The sequence below is a fragment of the Vipera ursinii genome, assembly GCF_947247035.1.
Source record: "Vipera ursinii genome assembly, chromosome: 2".
Lineage (NCBI taxonomy): Eukaryota > Metazoa > Chordata > Lepidosauria > Squamata > Viperidae > Vipera > Vipera ursinii.
Window position 1 is genome coordinate 124,056,794 of NC_139513.1, and position 19,080 is coordinate 124,075,873.

The window sequence follows — 19,080 nt, forward strand, 5'->3', positions numbered from 1 at the left end:
GAATGTTTCCATCTTATGTTCAATTAAAACATGACAACAGCTAATGTTTGTGTAGTATTAATTTAAGCAGACTGTGTTTTTCTATTGGTGACTTACATGACGTTTAGAGCGCATTTTATGGCCAATTCATGCAAAACTCCACGTAATCCCAAAGGGTTCACATACTTTTTCTTGCAACTGTAATATTGATATTTATTAATAATTAATATTAATAAAATATAATGGGCAGTCCTTTGCGTAGTATGCTATCAACAAACTTAAATTTAGAGATTATATAGAATTTTGTACCCAAATTATCTAAATTATTAAGGCACTGATGGGTCTCCCTACTAGAACATGCTTATCTTACTGTAAGTAGAAAGAGAGGGATATGAATTTCCATTATAGTACAATAGATATGCTGCATTAGTGAATAGTTAACTTCTGTCAAAACTCATAGAAAACATGCTCTTTCAGAATCAGATAACAAAAAGTAGTATCTTTGGAATTACTACTATAAACTCTTTCAGATGTTTTTTCCTGTAAAATAATGGCAAAGAAGGAGGATAATGGCAAGCTGTCCACTGGTTGCTAATCTGCTTTCGGGTACAATTCAAGGTGCTGATTTTAACATTTAAAACCCTTCATGACATGGGACTGGGCTATCTGAGGGGCCATCTCTCCCTAGTTACATCAGCACACCCCATTAGACCTGGAAGAGAAGGCATGCTTGTGGATACCATCAGGTAGGGAATCTACATTTGGTGGGTCCCAGCAGATGTACTCTTTGTATTGTGGTGCCAGCGTTAAGGAACATTCCCCCACAAAAAAAATAGTTTGGTCCCATCCTGTTTGACATTCCAGAAGGCTTGACTATAAGACCAGGCCTGGGGATCCCACAGAACCAGAGACTTGGCTGGATGACTCCATCGTTGAGGTGAGCACTCTTATTCTCTCTCTGTGTAGGGTTTGTATATTTGTTTTTTATAATGTTTTGCTTTTGATGTGGATTTTTATGCTTTTATTTGTGTTGTTTTTATATCTATTGTTTTATTTGGTTGATATATGCCACCCAGAGTCACTTTTATATAATAAATAAAGCAGTAAGACTTACTTCAAATCATATTCATCAGGGTCAAAATTCTGCTTTCTACAAACTTCTTCCAAGACCTGAAGAAAAAAATATATAGAGAGAATTAATTTGGATTGGCATACACAAGATATTTCAAATAGATTAGTTTCTCCTCACTTATGTGTCAAGTAGGAATTCAAATTCACATCTATATAGGGAAGAACAACCTTTTTTCCTCATAACTTAAATCAACAGAAATGCATTTTAAGATCATATTAACTGGTCATGGATGATACTACTTTTCACAGCAAGTGGGGTCACTCAATTATATTAGTTCTAGAAACAACATAGTCATTGAATTATGGCTATAACAAGTGCCAAAATACAAGTAGTCCTCAACTTACAAATGTAATTGTGCCCAGATTTACAATCATAGGTCATGACAGTCATTACATGGGTCACCACTTGAACATGAGCAATTTTACAATCTTTTTTGCAGCAATCATAAAGCAAATGTAGCGGTTGTTATGCAAACACCACAGAAACATCATAAACTATGGTCACATGACCACAGGACACTGAAAATGACTGTAAACATGAGCCCTGTTTGCCAAGTATTCAAAATGTGATATGACTATGAGACCATCAGAGCTTCAAATCTGGGTTGCTAGCCCTAGGATGGTCTGTCAAAACTTTGACTGATTTTTAAGTGACTGGTCATAAATCAAGGACTACCTGTATTTTATGCTGGGAGGCAATAGCTATGGTGTTGAATATGTATCGAAATACCTGTTTTTCTGCTCAATATATGTCATAAGTTTATAGCTGTGGGGACAAATTTAGGGGAAAGCTTATGGCCTTGAATTTGCAGGCAACAGTTCAGAAAGATTAGAAATTATAAATACGTTAAATGTAAGTATAGGCATCTATCTAATCTCAAAAATCAATAAAATCAATTTGATTAATATTTAGATAGAAAGCATTTTCCTATAAATTGAACTTGAAAGTGAAAAATCTGTAGTAATAATAATAATCATCATCATCATCCTTATATGGATGGTCTGAAGCTGTATGGAAAAACACCATCTGAAATAGAATCGCTACTCAACACTGTATATATAGCTAAGATATTGCAGTGGAGTTTGGCTTGGACAAATGTGCCACACTTACTATCAAACAAGGAAAAATAGTGAAAATTGAAGGAATCAAGATGCTCCACGAAAATAACATTAAGAGTCTGAAAGATTACTACAAATACTTGGGTATCCTGCAAGCTGACAACATCACGTACACTGAAATCAAGAAAAAGACTAGAGGTGAATACATCAAGAAAGCAAAGAAGATCTTAACAGTCCAAACTCAATGGACGAAATACCATGAAGGCAATCCACACCTGGGCAATTCCAGTCATTAGATAAACAACAGAAATAGTGGACTGGACTCAAGCAGAACTAAAAGCAATGGGTAGGAAGACCAGAAAAATAATGACAATGATGCATGCCCTTCATCCATGCAGTGACATCTATCTACCAAGGCAAATAGGTGCGCACGGAATGTTGAAGAAGGATGGTTGAAGAAGGAAAAAAGGGCTTTGGAAGAATATCTGAAGTACATTGTCTTAAGCCTATATATGAAAATGCACTGAAGTTAGTATATCAGGAAGAAACAAGAAAGACCAAATGAAGAACAGAATGGAGGCATGGGAAGACAAAACACTACATGGTCAGTACATTAAAAAAAATAGCTGGAAAAGCAGATAATAACAAGACCTGGTAATGCTAAGAGCAGGAAAGTTGAAGAAATAGACCAAGGGACTAATTCTGGCTGCACAGGACCAAGCCTTAAGGACAAATGTATACAAAATCAAAATTGAAAAGACAGCAATAGACAGTAAGTGCCACATATGCAAAGCTGAAGAAACAGTGGACCACCTGGTAAGCTGCTGAAAGAAGATCGCACAGACTGACTACAAGCAGCGGCATGACAAAGTAGCAACAATGGTGCATTGGAAGATCTGCAAGAAATATCATTTGTCTGCAAGCAAGAACTGGTGGGACCATAAAATAGAGAAAGTTATAGAAAATGAAAAAGTTAAATTGCTCTGGGACTTTAGAATTCAAACAGACAAGCACCTGCCACATAACACCCTGGACTTAATAATTGTCAATTAGAAAGACAAAAAAGTCTAGATAGTGGACATAGCAGTACATGGAGACAGAAGAATAGAAGAGAAAGAACTGGAGAAGATAACAAAATACAAAGACCTACAAAAAGAAATAGAATGATTGTGCCAAAGGCAAGCAAGGGTTGTACCAATAGTAATAGGCACTTTGGGTGCAATCCCAAAACAACTGGACCAGCACTTGAACACCATCGGCATTGACAAATTCACCATCAGTCAATTGCAAAAGGCTATCATGTCCCCCCTCGTCCTTCTCTTCATTAAACATATCCAATTCTAGCAACCATTCATTATGTTTTAGCCTTTGCTCCTTTGATCACCTTTGTTGCTTTTCTCTGTACTCGAGTCTCAACATCTTTTTTACGTCATGGTGACCAAAGCTGGATGCAGTATTCCAGGTGTGGCCTTACCAAGGCATTATAAAGTGGTATTAGCATTTCACATGATCTTGATTCTATCCCTCTGTTAATGCAGCACTGTGTTGGCTTTTTTGGCAACTGCAGCACACTGCTGGCTCATATTTAAGTGAATGTCCTCTAGGACTCCAAGATCCCTCTCACAGTTACTACTATTGAGCAAGGTACCAACTATACTGCACCTGTGCATTTGGTTTTTCTTACCTAAATGTAGAACCATTGCATTTCATTTTGTTAGATAGTGCCCAATGTTCAAGTCTGTCAAGATCCTTCTGTATCTTAAGCCTATATATGACATGGCAGCATGTCACAACCTGCAAAAAGGAATGGGTGGCCAATGTGTTTGAATTTATATTTTAATATAACTGAAATATAATAAATATAATTCTTCAGCCATGCATTTAACTATTGAATTTCATTTTGTTAGATAGTGTCCAATGTTCAAGTATGTCAAGATCTTTCTGCATCTTAAGCCTATCTTCTGGAATGTTGGCTATTCCTGCCAGGTTGGTGTCTGCAAAATTGATGAGTTCCCCATCTATCCCCTCATCCAGATCATTGATGAAGATATTGAAGAGCAATGGGCCCAAAACAGAGCCATGGGACCCCCCCCCCACTACACACTTCCCTCCATGCAGATGCAGTCCATTGAGGACCACACACTGAGTATGGCCAGTCAGCCAGCTACAAATCCATCTGGTGGTGATGCTATCTAACCCCCATTTTTCTATCTTATCAAGTAGTAGGTAGGTCATGGTCTACTTTATCAAATGCCTTACTAAAGTCCAAGTAAATTATATCCACAGCATTCCTCTGGTACGCTAATTTTGTCAAGGTATTTTCAAACCACTTTCACACTGCTAATAAAACAATGTGAATATGTTCATGTGGCTAACAGAAGCAGAACTCAACTTGATTACCAGAAATGAAATATAACCTATATGATATAAATTTACTATGCTTAGTGTCTATGTTCATACATGACACATAACCATACAATTGTTTTGTCAATCTTGTCACTTGTACTTAATGGATAAGCCATACTTAAATAAAAAATGGCTTAGCACCAGGTGCCAAACTAGTCTGTATAAAAAGAGTATATAACCAAAATTTGTTTGCATGGTAAGAAAGAGTTAATGTGAACAAGCGTACTTATTTCTATATTTTCTTCCTCTCAGAGTTCAGGAAAAAATAAAAACAAGTTTAAACAAAATAAATCAATTGTGAAATTTAAATATTGCTTTATCATAGCAGGGCACTGGAAACATAGCTATAGAAGTCTTAAATTATGTTGCTATGTTAAATGGAAGACATAGCTCACACAAAAGGCATTAGCCATGTCCACATGAAGATAAACTCTGCATTGTGTAGGACTCTAACCATAAAAATTGAAACCCAGAATCTGTTATGCTTGCCATTATAGTGTGTATTCTCATTAACTGGATTTTTGGCTCACTGAATCATGTCAACACAGCAATAAATTTCACCCTATCAAGCTTCACACATCACACTAAGTCAAAAAGTTTTCTTTAGTTTGCCTTACTGTAATATATTATGAACAGTTGGTTGTAAGCCATGGGATATCATTTAACACAATAGGTGAATTTGAGCTTATTTAATATATTTAAAAACTGAGGCTTAACATGATGTATAATCTCTTAAGGTGATGACTAGTCTCTGTGTCAAGTGTAATAGAATATAAATTAGGATTCATTAGTGATATCCAGTACATCTATGAAGCTTTATAAATTGTCTGAAAATAAGCTCATCACTAAATTAGATTGCTGAAAAGAAAGTTTGAAAGAAAAACTACGAGTCATTGGATATGAACACACTATTTTAGTTTACCTCATGCTAAGCAAATCCAGTTGTGTTTAGCCTCTGGATCAGCATATCATGAGAACCCAGAAAAATAGATTAAGTAAAACATCAGTAAATTAACCATAGGAAGCATTTCATGCAAATACAGCAATTCATTTTTAATCTGGTTTTAAAGTAATAGTAAAAAAAGTACAATGGACCCCAAATGTCTTAAGTATCCCAATTTCTGATATACAGATAATTTCTCTTCAGTTCCTTCTCCTTTAGACAAACCATATTTAAGAACAGTTAATTCAACTGCTTTTATTATCCTAATTTTTCCAGATTCACATAACACTCTGAACCATATAGTAATCATACAAACTGAGTTGGCAGTAGCTTAAGTTGTGGCTGGCTAATCTGTGACTCAATAGATAATGTAACTACTACCTTCATTTTTCAGGGTAGCCCTTTCCCAAGTTATACTTAAGCAAACCTGGACCAAATCACTTTGGTATAGTACAGGGGGCCAAACAGACTCTTACGGGGACCAAATAGACTTTGCGAACTACAGGCGCTCTACCCTTCTGTTCCTCGTGAGAGAATGGAGAATTCACGGGAAGAGACAGCGTTCCACGGAACCCCCTTTCCCAAGATGCACGTGAGAAAACACAACCCTCACTTAGATAGCGCCGTCTTTCCCTTCTCCGAAGGCCTAGCTTTCTACTTTAACTACACGGTCACCACAAGCTTTCTGCCTTCCCCACAACAAAATTCTGTGGCCCCGAGAGCAATTACCTGTCCGCAGACCCAATCACAACTAGTCTGCTCACCTGTTTTCCAGACCAGGGCCAATCAGAGCGAAAGCAAATCCTCCCCCCCCCGCCCCCGCCCCCGCCTCGACCTGCCCGTCAGCAAACCCACCTGGATCAGCGCGGTGCTTGGGCCTACTCGGACCGTCACTCGCCTCCCGTTCGGGGCCAACACCGACACGACGGAAGTAGCCCCTCCGCCGGCCGCCGACATCTTTCTTTAGCTCGTTCGCTCTCCTCCTCCCTCCTCTTCCTAGAGGCCAGCTTTCCGCCAGCCCTCCCTCCCTCCCTCCCGCCCGTACGCACCAGGTTCTTCCGCAACGAAGCCGAATGGCCACGGCGGAGGGGCGCGGCTTCGACGTCGGACCACCCCGCTTCCCGCTTCATCCCTGCGGGTCTGTCTGTGCCTGACCCCGGCGACTCTTCTCTGTCAAGTGGAGAGAGCGAGCTTGGTTGAAGGAATTTCTTGGCACATGCAGCCAGCTTTGTCTGGACTCCCCTTTGGTAAAAAAAAGTGAACTTTTCGCCTTCCTGGGCTTTTTCCTGAGGCGTCTCCTCAGTTGCTCGCATTTTGCCGCCTTTTTTCCCCCGCTTCTCATCTTAAGCAGTCTGGAGCGCTTTTCAGCAGTCCACTTGTGCCCCCCCCCACCCGTGCAGGTGCTAAAATTATACGGGCCACCTGGGGAGGGGAGGAAGAGCAGCGTCTTGTACCTGTAATAAGATGGACAGGGAAGGCCCATTAAAAAAAGTGCTTGACTGGATCGTGGCTTATTGAATAAAGCACAATTGGCGTAGTTACTCACAAAAAAGCCTATCGGTGTGCTGCGTGAGTCAAGAAGTTTCTTCGGTCCTAGTCGTGGTTGCAAGTTGATAATTCTAGTGTTATCTTAGACTGAACCTTTAGAGGAATAAAACCTTTTTCACAAAAGATATTTTCCCATTGTTTATGGAATGCAAATGTCACTGGTTTCCATTTTAATCTATAATGTGATTTGTTTAATTTTTTATTGTTCAGGTTGAATTGCTACATATTTATTTTAATAATATAGTAATATTTAGATTGAATATTATCTATTTTTCAGTTCCCAAGGCATTTTGTCATTGGATAAAAAGTCACATAGAAATAAGACTACCACTTTCATCTGGCCAAAAACTAAAAGAGCATAATCTGTGTGTCATAAACATGTACTGATAGCAAACTCTGATTTACCAGCAGGAGAGAGTATATTTCTTTCAACCTTGGCTCTTTCAAACTCTACTTGCCAGATTTCCACCTTGACCTGACTTAAAGACCTAGTCTAGTGCTTGAAGAAGGAACTCCATAACTAATAGTTGTGAAAGGACTGAGTGGAGTGGTTATTTGCACAACAGTAATCTCCTGTTCCTGGCACAAGCCTGCATTAACTATTAGGTGAGCCTTTTTAAAAAAAAATCTGTTTAAAAATGAGAATGTTGAATACATTGTTCAAAGTCTAAATTTTAAAAAAATGCTAAGCATTCTGTGGATTCCATAATGCAACAGGAATCTCCATCACCACAGCATGAAGCCTTGTGTCATCTGTTTTGTCTAGTTACAAGGGGCTAAAACCCAAAATCTAAATCTAGAGCTGAAATCCAGGGCTTCTGAATGCATCCAACATGCTACTAATCTGAAGTCCTAAGAGACATTGGGAAATATATCGGCAGTAGTCTAGTCTCTCCAACTCTTCTTTCTCCTTCATTCTTTCTCTCTTCCATCAAGATGACAGAAATATTCACATTAAAATATTAATGTTCTCTGATGTGTTACAGATCATTCAGGTACATTTTAATATGAGCCAGTATGAGATACGTGCTTTTTTTTCCACGTTGAAGCACATCTCAAGAAAGTGGCTGAATTCATACATATTAATGTGTTTCATAGTCAAGGCTATGGTCTTCCCAGTTGCAATAAATGGCAGTGAAAGTTGGACCATAAGAAAGGCTGAGCGCCAAAGAATTGAGGCCTTTGAAGTATGGTGCTGGAGAAGACTCCTGCGAGTCCCTTGGACTGCAATGCGATCAAACTGGTCAGTCCTAGAGGAGATCAACCCTGACTGCTCTTTAGAAGGCCAGATCCTGAAGCTGAAACTCAAATACTTTGGCCACCTAATGAGAAGGAAGGACTCACTGGAGAAGAGCCTAATGCTGGGAAAGATTGAGGGCAGTAGAAGAAGGGGACGACAGAGAATGAGGTGGCTGGATGGAGTCACTGAAGCAGTAGGCGTGAGCTTAAATGGATTCCAGAAGAAGGTAGAAGACAGGAAGGCCTGGAGGAACATTGTCCATAGGATCGCGATGGGTCGAACACGACTTCGCAGCTAACAACAACAACAACAACAATGTGTTTCAGATGATTTTGATATACTACATTTTATAAACCCAACAAGCATGTGAATTATATTCAGTATGACTACTCACTCAGAGGGAAACAGAAAAATGATGTTTCAAAATATTTCGATATAACCCTTTTAGAAATAGTTTTCATTCTATGCCTCAAATATTAATACAAACCTTGCCTAATTTCCATACTGATTGATTGCAGTCATTCAATATTTCTTTTCTAGACTCAGTGCTTATATTGCAAAATCTTCAGTTGATTTCCCAAAGTCTTATTTAATATGAAAATACTTTTGTGATCAAGCCACGTGATATAAATGTGATTCTTACATCAGTAGGCATGCTATTTTTCCTTGTGAAATGTATCAAAAAAGGAAAATTTGTGTTAGTTAGTCTGTTAGCAACTGGTTCATCTGCACTGCTAAGCATTCATAGTTTCTTTAGCCAATAGGTAGGGATCATGTCTAGGCCAGGTGCTTTCCAGTTCTTCATGTTTTTGACCAGCTGTTGGATATCTGCTACTGTGATGGTGACTGGTCTTCATTCTGAGTAATTGCTATGGTCTGCTCTCAGGTCCTACAGCCACTTTTCACTAGAGGTGTGCATCTTTTTTCCATCTGTTCTTTCAGTACTGATTAGTTTATGCCAGGGGTAGGCAACCTTGGCTCTTTTATGACTTGTGGACTTCAACTCCCAGAATTCCTGGGAGTTGAAGTCCACGAGTCATAAAAGAGCCAAGGTTGCCTACCCCTGGTTTATGCTATTGGTGGCTCTGCTATTTCTGTGCTGCTGCACTGCAGTTAGGGGTACACCTTGGATGGTTCTTTGGAGAATACGGCATTTATCTTCTTGGCCTCTGTTTCTCTAGTGTATCTCCTTAGCCTAGTAGCCAGTGCCACGAACCTTGTTTAGCAATTCTCTTGGGTTTCACCTACAGCTATTCTTGATTATGTAGCCAAGTATTTCCAGGATTATAGTGGCTGTAGTGTATTAGTTGTTAATTAGTTTTTGTTATGGTAATAGGGATTGTCATGACCATACTATCTGATAGTACTTCTTTACAGAGCCTTGGTGACTGGTCTCAAGGGTTGATTGTAGCTAGTTTAGCCATTATCTTATGCCTCATATTTGCTGCTATTCTCTATAATAGAGGGGGTGTCTGTGATGTTCCAGCTTCAGGTATTGGCTCTTCCAAGTCTTCTTGAGTCCAAGATGTAATGCGTAGTTGGCCTACCAAAAGTTATAAAAGCAGTTTCCTCTTTACTATGTTGAAACATTGGGTAACTAGGTATTTCCCAGTTAGTTTGGATGCTAGTCTTCTGCCCATCTATAGTTCCCTCATATGTTTCATATACCCCCTCTCATTAGGTCTACTATTAGGTCTACTTTCCATCAATTCCTGGTTCTCTTGTTTCATCCATATACAATTTGTTCCAGCAGCCCACTTAACGTTGTGTTGTCCTGGTTCTCAAACATCTGACATAGACCTTGTTAATTCAGGTTATGTCCCAGCTGGCATGATTTTCCTAGTTCATGTCACTCTCATTTTTGTGGTAGACAGGTGAAGCATTGGGGGGGGCTTATCCCATGGAATAGGTAGGTTCTAGCTGGGATTTGAACCCTGATCTCTCACTTCAAAATCCATGCTGTAACTACTAAACTATCCAGCTGCACGATACATATTTATCTCTCTCACACATACTCCTTCATCAAACTTTCTAAAGTTTAATGGCAAATATAAAACGTTAAGTTAAAACAGGCTACATATTAAATTTTATGACTGAGGCATTTGGAAAGGAGATGGGCCTAGCTGACGGTCCTTATTAAGCTTGGTCGGTGTGTGTATGTGTGTGTGTCAGAGTTTCCGTGCTCCTTGAGTTAAAGCATTATATATATCTAGGCTAAGAAAGCAGTGGAGAGCTGCTACTAGCCAGAGTACACAGGAAACATGAACTGTTTGGTAAAGTAATTACCTTAAGTGGCAGGAATTGTTGAACATAGTAATGACAAAGTATTACTACATAGTGCTTGGCATACCACTAAATAGCCTTCACTGTATCAGTAGATAATGTATACTCTTACCAGTGTCAAAATAAAATTCAGCTCTCAATGTTGTATAAAATGAGGAGCAGAGTGAACTGTTTTAGCCTTTGTCCAGTGCAGATAATGTATTTGAGTGATTTAGAGGCAACCCAGATCATCTCTTTAAACTTGCCAGAACAAGGATTTATCATATTTACAACTTTAAACATACTGAAAATAATTAAAATAATAACCCGAAAAGGCACAGCTCATGAAAACCAACTGGCATGTATTTAAAAAGGCTATACAGCCAGAGCTTTTTCCTTCACCCAGTCTGAATCTGGGATGGCCAGTGTTCTTCTCTGAAGCATACAGCTGTTTTCCATTGTGTGTCTGAAAGTAGCACATCTTTATAAGAACTGTGTAACTTCTGTAAGAACACTCTTTGAAGTAACTTGAGCTCAATTATCCATGTTGCATGATTTAAACAATGACTCCATTTCCAAAGGCATATAATACAGTAATCACAACTGTTGTAAGAAGGTGAAAGGTCACATTTCATATCCAGCACTACTTCTAATTTGAAATAGTTGGGTAAAATTGGAAGCATCAGGGCACAGAGGAGGGGGAAGGGACTACCACCTGGAGCTTATTACAGTTCAGTAAAGAGAGATACATTCATCAGAGAAGAGGTGACTACACACTTTTCAATTCTCATGTCTTCCATTGATTTATAAAATAATTCTTGAAGTTCATTTATATCCCACTCTGCAAACCTCAACTCTTTTGCCACTCTCTCCACAACTAAAAAATGTTTTAGCTATCTTCCTATTCTCTTTTAACTTCATCAACATAACGCTCAAAAGACTTAGCTAAAGGACCCATAATTCAATCTCTAGCTTTGTAAAAGATATCATAGTCTTATATCTCCAGTGGGAAAAAATAGATGTTGTTGTTGTTAGCTGCGAAGTCGTGTCCGACCCATCACGACCCTTAGTGACTGTTTGAAGTTACAATGGCACTGAAAAAAGTGCCCCCCAAGCCACAGCCGAGCAAGATGCTTGCCTGCCCGGCGGCGCTCTTCCTCTTGTCCGAGGTTTTCACTGTTGTGAGCATTTCTACTGAGGATTGGTAGCAGGGGTCGGGGGGGGTGTTGGTTTTTATTCCCCTCCCCCTGCTGGGTGGTTCCAGCAGGTTTTGGTCACTTCACATTACCCTGGGACACTGTGACCGTCATAAATATGAATCAGTTGCCAAGCATCTGAATGTAAATCACAAGACCCTGGAGATGCTGCAATGTTCCAGCTGATCAGCACTTCTTCTGGGCTCAACAGAAGCACCGAGATCAGCGCCGAGCTCCACCTGGAGCCTGGGTTGATCCTAGTGCTTCTGCTGGGCCCTGACAGCCCCGAAGAAACGCTGATCCTGGCGCTTCCGCTGAGTCCTGACAGCCCTGCAGCTCCAGCCATCTTTCGCTCAGGCTTGTGTGGTGCTGCCACTGGTTCAGCTCATTCCTCTCCCCCACTACTTTTCTAGGATGGTCACGTACCACCTGCCAGGTGCCAATGTACCACAGGGGGTACCCGTACCACTGGTTGAAAAGCCCTGCTTTAGATTCATTTGATGTTTTAAATATTTTTTTAAAAAATACCAAACTGACTCAGAATCAAAACCCAGGGTGCAAACATTCCAGCTGATCAGCGCTTCTTCTGGGCTCAGAAGCGCCACGATCAGCGCCAAGTCCAGCTGGAGCCGGTGCTGATCCTGGCGCTTTTGTTGAGCCCTGACAGCCCTGCAGCTCCAGCTATCTCTCTCTCAGGCTTGTGCGGTGCTGCCACTGGTTCAGCTCATTCCCGTCCTCCGCTACCACTTCTCTAGGATGGTCGCATACCACCTGCCAGGTGCCAATGTACCACAGGTGGTACCCGTACCACTGGTTGAAAAGCCCTGTTGTAGATGACTCCTGTTTTTTCTTAAGGGCTTGTTAGGTCTTTTGGTCTGCCTAGAACAGTGGTGTCAAACTGCCGGCCTGAAGGCCAGACGCGTCATCCAGAAGCTGTGCCCACCCCATTGCCGGCAATGGCAAAAGCATCCCAATACGTTGTGCGACATCATGTGACATTGTGAGTTTGACATGTCTGGCCTAGAATGTTGGGTCTTTTGGTCTGCTTAGTTGGCATGTGTGCTATGTTGATTTCATGTGGTTGTAAGAGTCTGTTGGTGGTTTCTGAGATAATCTTGATGTATGGCAGTGTCTGTCAATGCTAACATCGGATGTTCTTGCTTTAACAACAAATGGAAATGTAGCCATCTTTTCTCTTTCTCTTTTAGAGTTAGTTCATGCTGGGAGGGGGATGTGGATGAGAGTTCAACTAGTCATAAAAATGATAACTCATCCGTGGGAATCCAAGGTTATTGCGCCCAGAGTTGATAAAGATTTGGCGGGCTGGAGAGCTGGGGAGAAAGCCTGCGCCTCAAGCTAATTGGGAAATGTGATTTATGACCATTAATTGGGGGAAGGAATTGTATTTTCCTACTTTGTGCCCAGGGGAGGAGAATTCAGTTTTTGGCTTCAACTATGTAGTGCCGATACTTTGTTTCTTGAATAAAAGATACTTTAAGGTAAAACAATGCCTTGAAGTTCTTTTGAAGAGTTTCATCTGTCAGAACCATGACATTAAGCCCAAAACTACAATTTTTACTTAACTATCTTGGGGTCCCGAGCCCCAGTCACTGTCCCTAGAATTGAGGGATAGACCGACAAAGACTTGGGGAAGATCTCAGCATAGAGAGGGAAGGAATGCCTGAAACCAGCACCCGCACAGCAGCTGCTACCCCAGAGGGGGAAGCGCAAGCCAGTGCACTGGTGGAGAAGGAACTTTTTCAGGCCTCTCAGTTGGGGGTGAGGCTCAAGCCGCGAGGACAATTAATCTGGTTGTCCGAATGGAGTAAAGACTCCAGAAACCTCGAGACAGCCTTGCCACAATCAAGTGCTTCGAAGGTGGACGAGGTTGAGCTGCAAAGAGGGGATTCCCACACGTTGCGTTCCCCAGACTGGTGGAGAACCACAAAATTGTCTACTGCTGAGGACTCGAGTGAGTGGAAGTACCTATCTACAGCCCGTACTCAATCAGTGGAGAAGTTGGTGGAAAGATTTGAAGAGCTAGAGATGAAAAGTGGAGAACAACCTTCCCATTCCCCATATGTGAGCAATCATGATGATCGGCAAGGCAGCTACTAACTCCTGCCAAGTTGAACCCCCAGTCCCACCTATGCAGATCAGGCAGCCTCCCTGTCCTCAAAGCCACCAACCGTGGCCTCCAGCCCCACGGGGAGAGACAGCTCCAGTTATCACCCCTCCAAAAGCTCAGATCACTGACAACGAGATAAGAACCCAAGCTGTCTCTGGGACAGCCAAACCCCGGATCGACACGCTTACCGGCCACCCAGCCTAGGGCTGTTCTGAACCAGCCTGCTACCGGCCTTGCAGAAAGGCAACCCCTGTATAAACAGTAGAGACTGGAGAGCGTCTGAGGCTGGAAAGCGTCTGCCAAGATTTATTACACAAACAACAGAACAAGAAACAAAACACTGGAACTTGAATCCTCAAACGGAACGGTTGCTTTCAGCAACCAGCCCTTCCCCAAACACTCCTTTTATTTAGAGTTCAGGGCGTGGCCTCCCTGTGCCTCCTTCCGAGGAGTCCCACAGCCTTTCTCTGCTTGTTCCTGCTTGACTGCCTCCTGCGTCGGGCGTCCTTGAACAGGGCCAGCTGTGGGTCATCATCATCCGCACTCTCGGGCTCGCGCAGCTGAGAAGAGGGCCCTGGCTGGGGGCTCTGCGAAGCCTCCAAGCCATCATCAGCAAGTTCGTCTTCAACACCCTCCTCCTCCCCCTCATCTGAGTCATCCGAGACATCCGAGCCGGCTGCCGGACCCACAGGCTGGCCCTGAATCACAACAAGGGCCAATAGAGCAATGGGGGATGTCACAGCCTCCTCAGGTGGGAAGCCAGCAGTTGATGGCAGTGCAGCAGCCGAGCTGGGGGTGGCCACAGTCCCAGAATGTGCAGCAGCAGATGGGGGCCTTGGAACAACTGGGGGTGATGCAGCCACCAGGGGGTCAGCAACCGCTGGGAGTACAGCAGCAGCAGTGGAGCTAGTCACTGCCTCCAAACATGCAGCAGCCACTGAGGGGCCTGCAACCAATGGGGATCCAGCAACAACTACCTCCAGGGCCACAGGGGGGCCTGCAGCAACTAGGGGCACCGCAACCCCCCGCAGGTCAGCAGCAGTGGGGATGGCAGCAGCCCCCCCATGCAGCAACCACTAGGAGGCCCGCAGCAACTGGGGGTGCCATTACAGCAGCTGCTGAGACCAATGGGGGTTGTACAGCAATTGGGGATGCCACAGCTGCTGGCAATGCAGCAACAGCCATGGGGGTGGCAACAGCCCCCAAGCGTGCAACAACTGCTGTGAGGCTTGCAGCAACTGGGTATGTGGCAGCTGCCATGGGGAGGCCAGCAACAGTTGGGGATGCAACATGTACATTGGGGAGGCCAGCTCTTAGAGCAACCTTCGATGGGGATCTGGAGAAGCTGATTTTTTTCCTCAACCAGGTACGCTCTCATTTGAACCACTGTGCCTATTTCTATCTGAATCCAGCCGCTATGGTCAATATGATTGGTTCCAGCTTGGAAGGAGAAGCATCCGAGTGGCTGAACAATTTATATAATGAGCAAGCACCTGAGTTGGAGGACCCCCATCTCTTCCTCCTAGGACTGACAGCAAGATTCGACGACCCATCCATTGCCCTCAAAGTGAAGGAACAAATCCACAAAATAAAACAAGCCGACAGGCTTGCACTGGAATACATACGTGAGTTTCACAAGATAGCTGGCCGAATAGAGAGGTGGCCTGAGCAATCCCTAGTCCATCATTTCAAAGAGGGATTAGACCACCTCTCCCAGGCCTGTATCTATCAAGCAGTCCCTGATCAGCTGCAAGAATGGTACCAAGCAGCAGTAACACTAGACCAGGGGTCGGCAACCTGAAACAGCAAAAGAGGCACTCGGAACCGGTTCCGTCACACACACAAAAACCTGGGAGCTGCAAAATGTGCATGCGCATGCGTGCATGCACACGCATGTGCAGAACAAGGCAAAACGTGCACCAGCCATCCTGCACTTAAAGCCAGACACCCTCCTTTACCCCCTCTGTGTGTGTGTGTGTGTGTGTGTGCGAGAGAGAGAGAGAGAGAGAGAGAGAGAGAGAGGAGACCAAGTCTGTTGATTTTCCAGCAAGTTACCACTGCCTCATCTCCTGCCCTTGTTGCCTCTCCTGTGGAGACGCGTTTGGGTCTCTCTGTGTCTCTCTCTGACACTCAAAGCCATCCTGCAGCAGTTTCAATTGGCCCCAATTGCCAAGCATCCCCATAGAAATCAATGGAACTCCATGGCGCCTCAAAAGGCCAGCAGCGGCACCTCCAAGTCTGTTGGCTTTACCGGCCAGCCACCGCCTCCTGCAGCTCTGCACCACCTTCTTTCACTCTGAACCATGGCTCACGAGGATTCTTCTCCCCACAGCTGCCACGTGGGTTCATCCCTTGCTCTGTTGGTGCTGCGAGCCGTGGGGAGGCCTTGCCCCAGTGGTGTTGCTGGCCCGCCTCCGCTGGCTCCTCTGTGCTCATCAGGCCACCTGGCTTCCTGGCAGCACATCCCACAGGGGAGGTCTGCTAGGGAGGCGGCGGTCTGGCATTGTTTCCCCCCTCGTGTGTGTGAGAGAGAGAGAGAGAGAAAGAGAGAGACCTATGGGAATGGCTGGTAGAGGTGCCGGCAGTCCAGCGTTGTTTCCCCCCTCGTATGTTTGTGTGTCAGACCCAGGGAAACAGCTATAAGAGGCAGCCGGCGTTGTTTCCCCCCTCATGCGTGTGTGTGTTTGTGTTAGACCCGCGTGAACATCTGGAAGAGGCAGCCATATGGAATTGCCAGCTGATCCTTATGGCCAGCCCCGATCTCTGCAAGTGGAAAGCGAGGGAGATTGTCAGGAGCACGAATCGGCACGTGCTGAGAAATGCCGATCTCGCGCTGCTGCAATCTCCCTCGCTCGGTTTCAGCTTCCCTTGCTACAAGAGAAAGCAGGCTGAAACGGAGCGAGGGAGATTGCCAGGAACGCGAATCAGCTGATTTTGCACTGCTGCAATCTCCCTCGCTTGGTTTCAGCTTGCTTTCTCTTGCAGCAAGGCAAGTTGAAACTGAGCGAGGGAGATTGTAGCAGTGAGAGATCAGCCGATTCGCATTCCTGGCAATCTCCCTTTCTCCATTTCAGTCTGCTTTCTGCAAGAGAAAGCCGGGCCGCAGTGCTGCCTCCACGGGTGCTGCTCTAGCGTGGAGAGGGAGAGGCCGGTCCCCATTCGGCCTGCCACTCCTGGGGGAGCCCTGCGCGAGCGGCTTGCCGGCTGCCGAATCCTGGCTTTCGAGCAGGAGCATCCTTGCCCTGCTTGCCCTTAGTTGGCACCGGGAGCAGCCACCGCCACCTGCCCCGCTTTTCGCAAGCCCTGCTATGCCACCGCAGGTTTCCAGCAGTGGGAGGTTCCGGGACAAGGGCCTGTTGGGGGTGAAGGAGTTGGGGCTGCTCCGGCGGGCTGCTTCTGTGGCAGTGGGGCATGCCGGTGCGCTGTGCTCTGCTGCGGGGACCACCCTGGGAAAGGTGGAAGCACAGCTGTAGTCAGGGACGGTCAACCACTCTGAGCCCTGTCTGGCCGGCTTTATGCCTCCATCCCCCAAGAGCAGCTGGTTGTGAGTTGCTAGCGTGCGGTTCCCTGGGTGCGCCTCAGCCCCGGATCTCCCCCCACCCGGGACTCCGGCCGCATCTGCAGAAGGCGAGCGGGGTGAAGGGCGCTTTGGTGCATCTTCCATCCCTCCCGTGTGAAGGGCGCCTTCCTGCCCCGCAGTCCACAGCAGCATTGTTGGTGTGCATGGATTGACTCTGAGCAAACTCAGAAGAAGAGAAAGAAACCTGATGCCCACTTAACTCTTTATGAAGCACCGGATGAAAGTTGGGGAAGATCTATCAATGATACTTGGAGGTTGCTAGCTCATGTAATAAGCTTTATTCCAGCAACAGAAATTGGGGCCAATTGAAACTGCTACAGGATGGCTTTGAGTGGCAGAGAGAGATACAGAGAGATATTTACAGCTTAAATTACCTAGTAAGAAGTTAGGACCGAAGTACTTAGGACCCTTCCCCATTGTAAAGATCATTAACCCGGTCACGGTGGAATTAAAACTTCCTAGGCTCTTAGGAAAATTCACCCTGTTTTCCATTGTAGCCTGTTGAAACCTTTTCAGGGTTCCACCTTAAGACCTCCCCCTAAGAAGGCACCTGGATCCCTTGTGGTGGCAGGACAGGCTCACTATGAAGTAAAGTATATTCTTGATTCTAGAATTTTTAAGAGGAAATTGCAGTACTTAGTGCAATGGAAGGGACGTCAGTTGTCTGAGGCCACCTAGGTGAAATCTAGTGATGTAAAAGCTGACAGACTCATTAATAGGTTCTAAAAGAAACACCCTAATAAACCAAGAGGCAGCCCCTAACCCAGACATGTCAAACTCGCGACGTCATGTGACATGCAACGTATCGAAGCCTTTTCGCCATTGCCGGCAATGGGGTGGGCGCGGCTTCTGGATGACGCATCCGGCCTGTGGGCTGGCAGTTTGACACCCCTGCCCTAACCTGTGCTTTTGTTCACATTACAGGATTTGTCCTTTTTGTAAGAGGGGGGGGGCGGATGTCAACGCTGCTAACATTGGATGTTCTTGCTTTGACAACAGATGGAAATGTAGCCATCTTTTCTCTTTCGCTTTTAGAGTTAGTTCATGCTGGGGGGGAGGATGTGGATGAGAGTCCAGCTAGTCATAACAATAATAACTCAGCCGTGGGAATCCAAGGTTATTGCGCCCAGAGTTGATAAAGATTTGGCGGGCTGGAGAGCTGGGGAGAAAGCCTGCGCTTCAAGCTAATTGGGGAATGTGATTTATGACTGTTAATTAGGGGAGGGAATTGTGCTTTGCTACTTTGTGCCCAGGGGAGGAGAATTCAGTTTTTGGCTTCAACTATGTAGTGCTGATACTTTGTTTCTTGAATAAAAGATTCTTCAAGGTAAAACAATGCCTTGAAGTTCTTTTGAAGAGTTTCATCTGTCAGAACCATGACAGTGTCATTCTTTTTAGGATTTGTGTTAGTTGTGCTGTATTGGGTTGAGTGGTCAGGGACTTTTTGATAAAGTTGCATGGATATCCATTTTGTTAGAATAGGTTGTATAGATGTTCTGTTTCCTTTTTCTGCTGTTCTGCAGTGTGTTTGGACTTGTCTAAATAAAATCCTCAGGCAGCTTCTCTTTTGGGAGGTTGGGTTGTTGCTTTGGTAGTGGAATACCTGAT

At 44.2% G+C, this 19,080-nt stretch overlaps 1 protein-coding gene across 4 annotated transcripts in view; it reads right to left on the reverse strand.

Annotated features, from left to right (window-relative positions):
- ASPSCR1 (ASPSCR1 tether for SLC2A4, UBX domain containing) overlaps positions 1-6,532 on the reverse strand; it is a 90,961-nt gene extending 84,429 nt beyond the window's left edge. For all 4 annotated transcript variants that reach the window (XR_014491365.1, XR_014491366.1, XR_014491367.1 and 1 more), the window contains exons 1-2: positions 6,374-6,532; positions 1,094-1,149 (exon numbers count right to left, since the gene is read on the reverse strand). Coding sequence is in view for 1 of the 4 variants with exons in the window: in XM_083353947.1 (XP_083210073.1) it covers positions 1,094-1,149; positions 6,374-6,475 (158 nt within the window). In the remaining 3 variants the exon portion in view is untranslated. The remainder of the gene's footprint in view (positions 1-1,093; positions 1,150-6,373) is intronic.
- Positions 6,533-19,080: the final 12,548 nt, after the last annotated feature.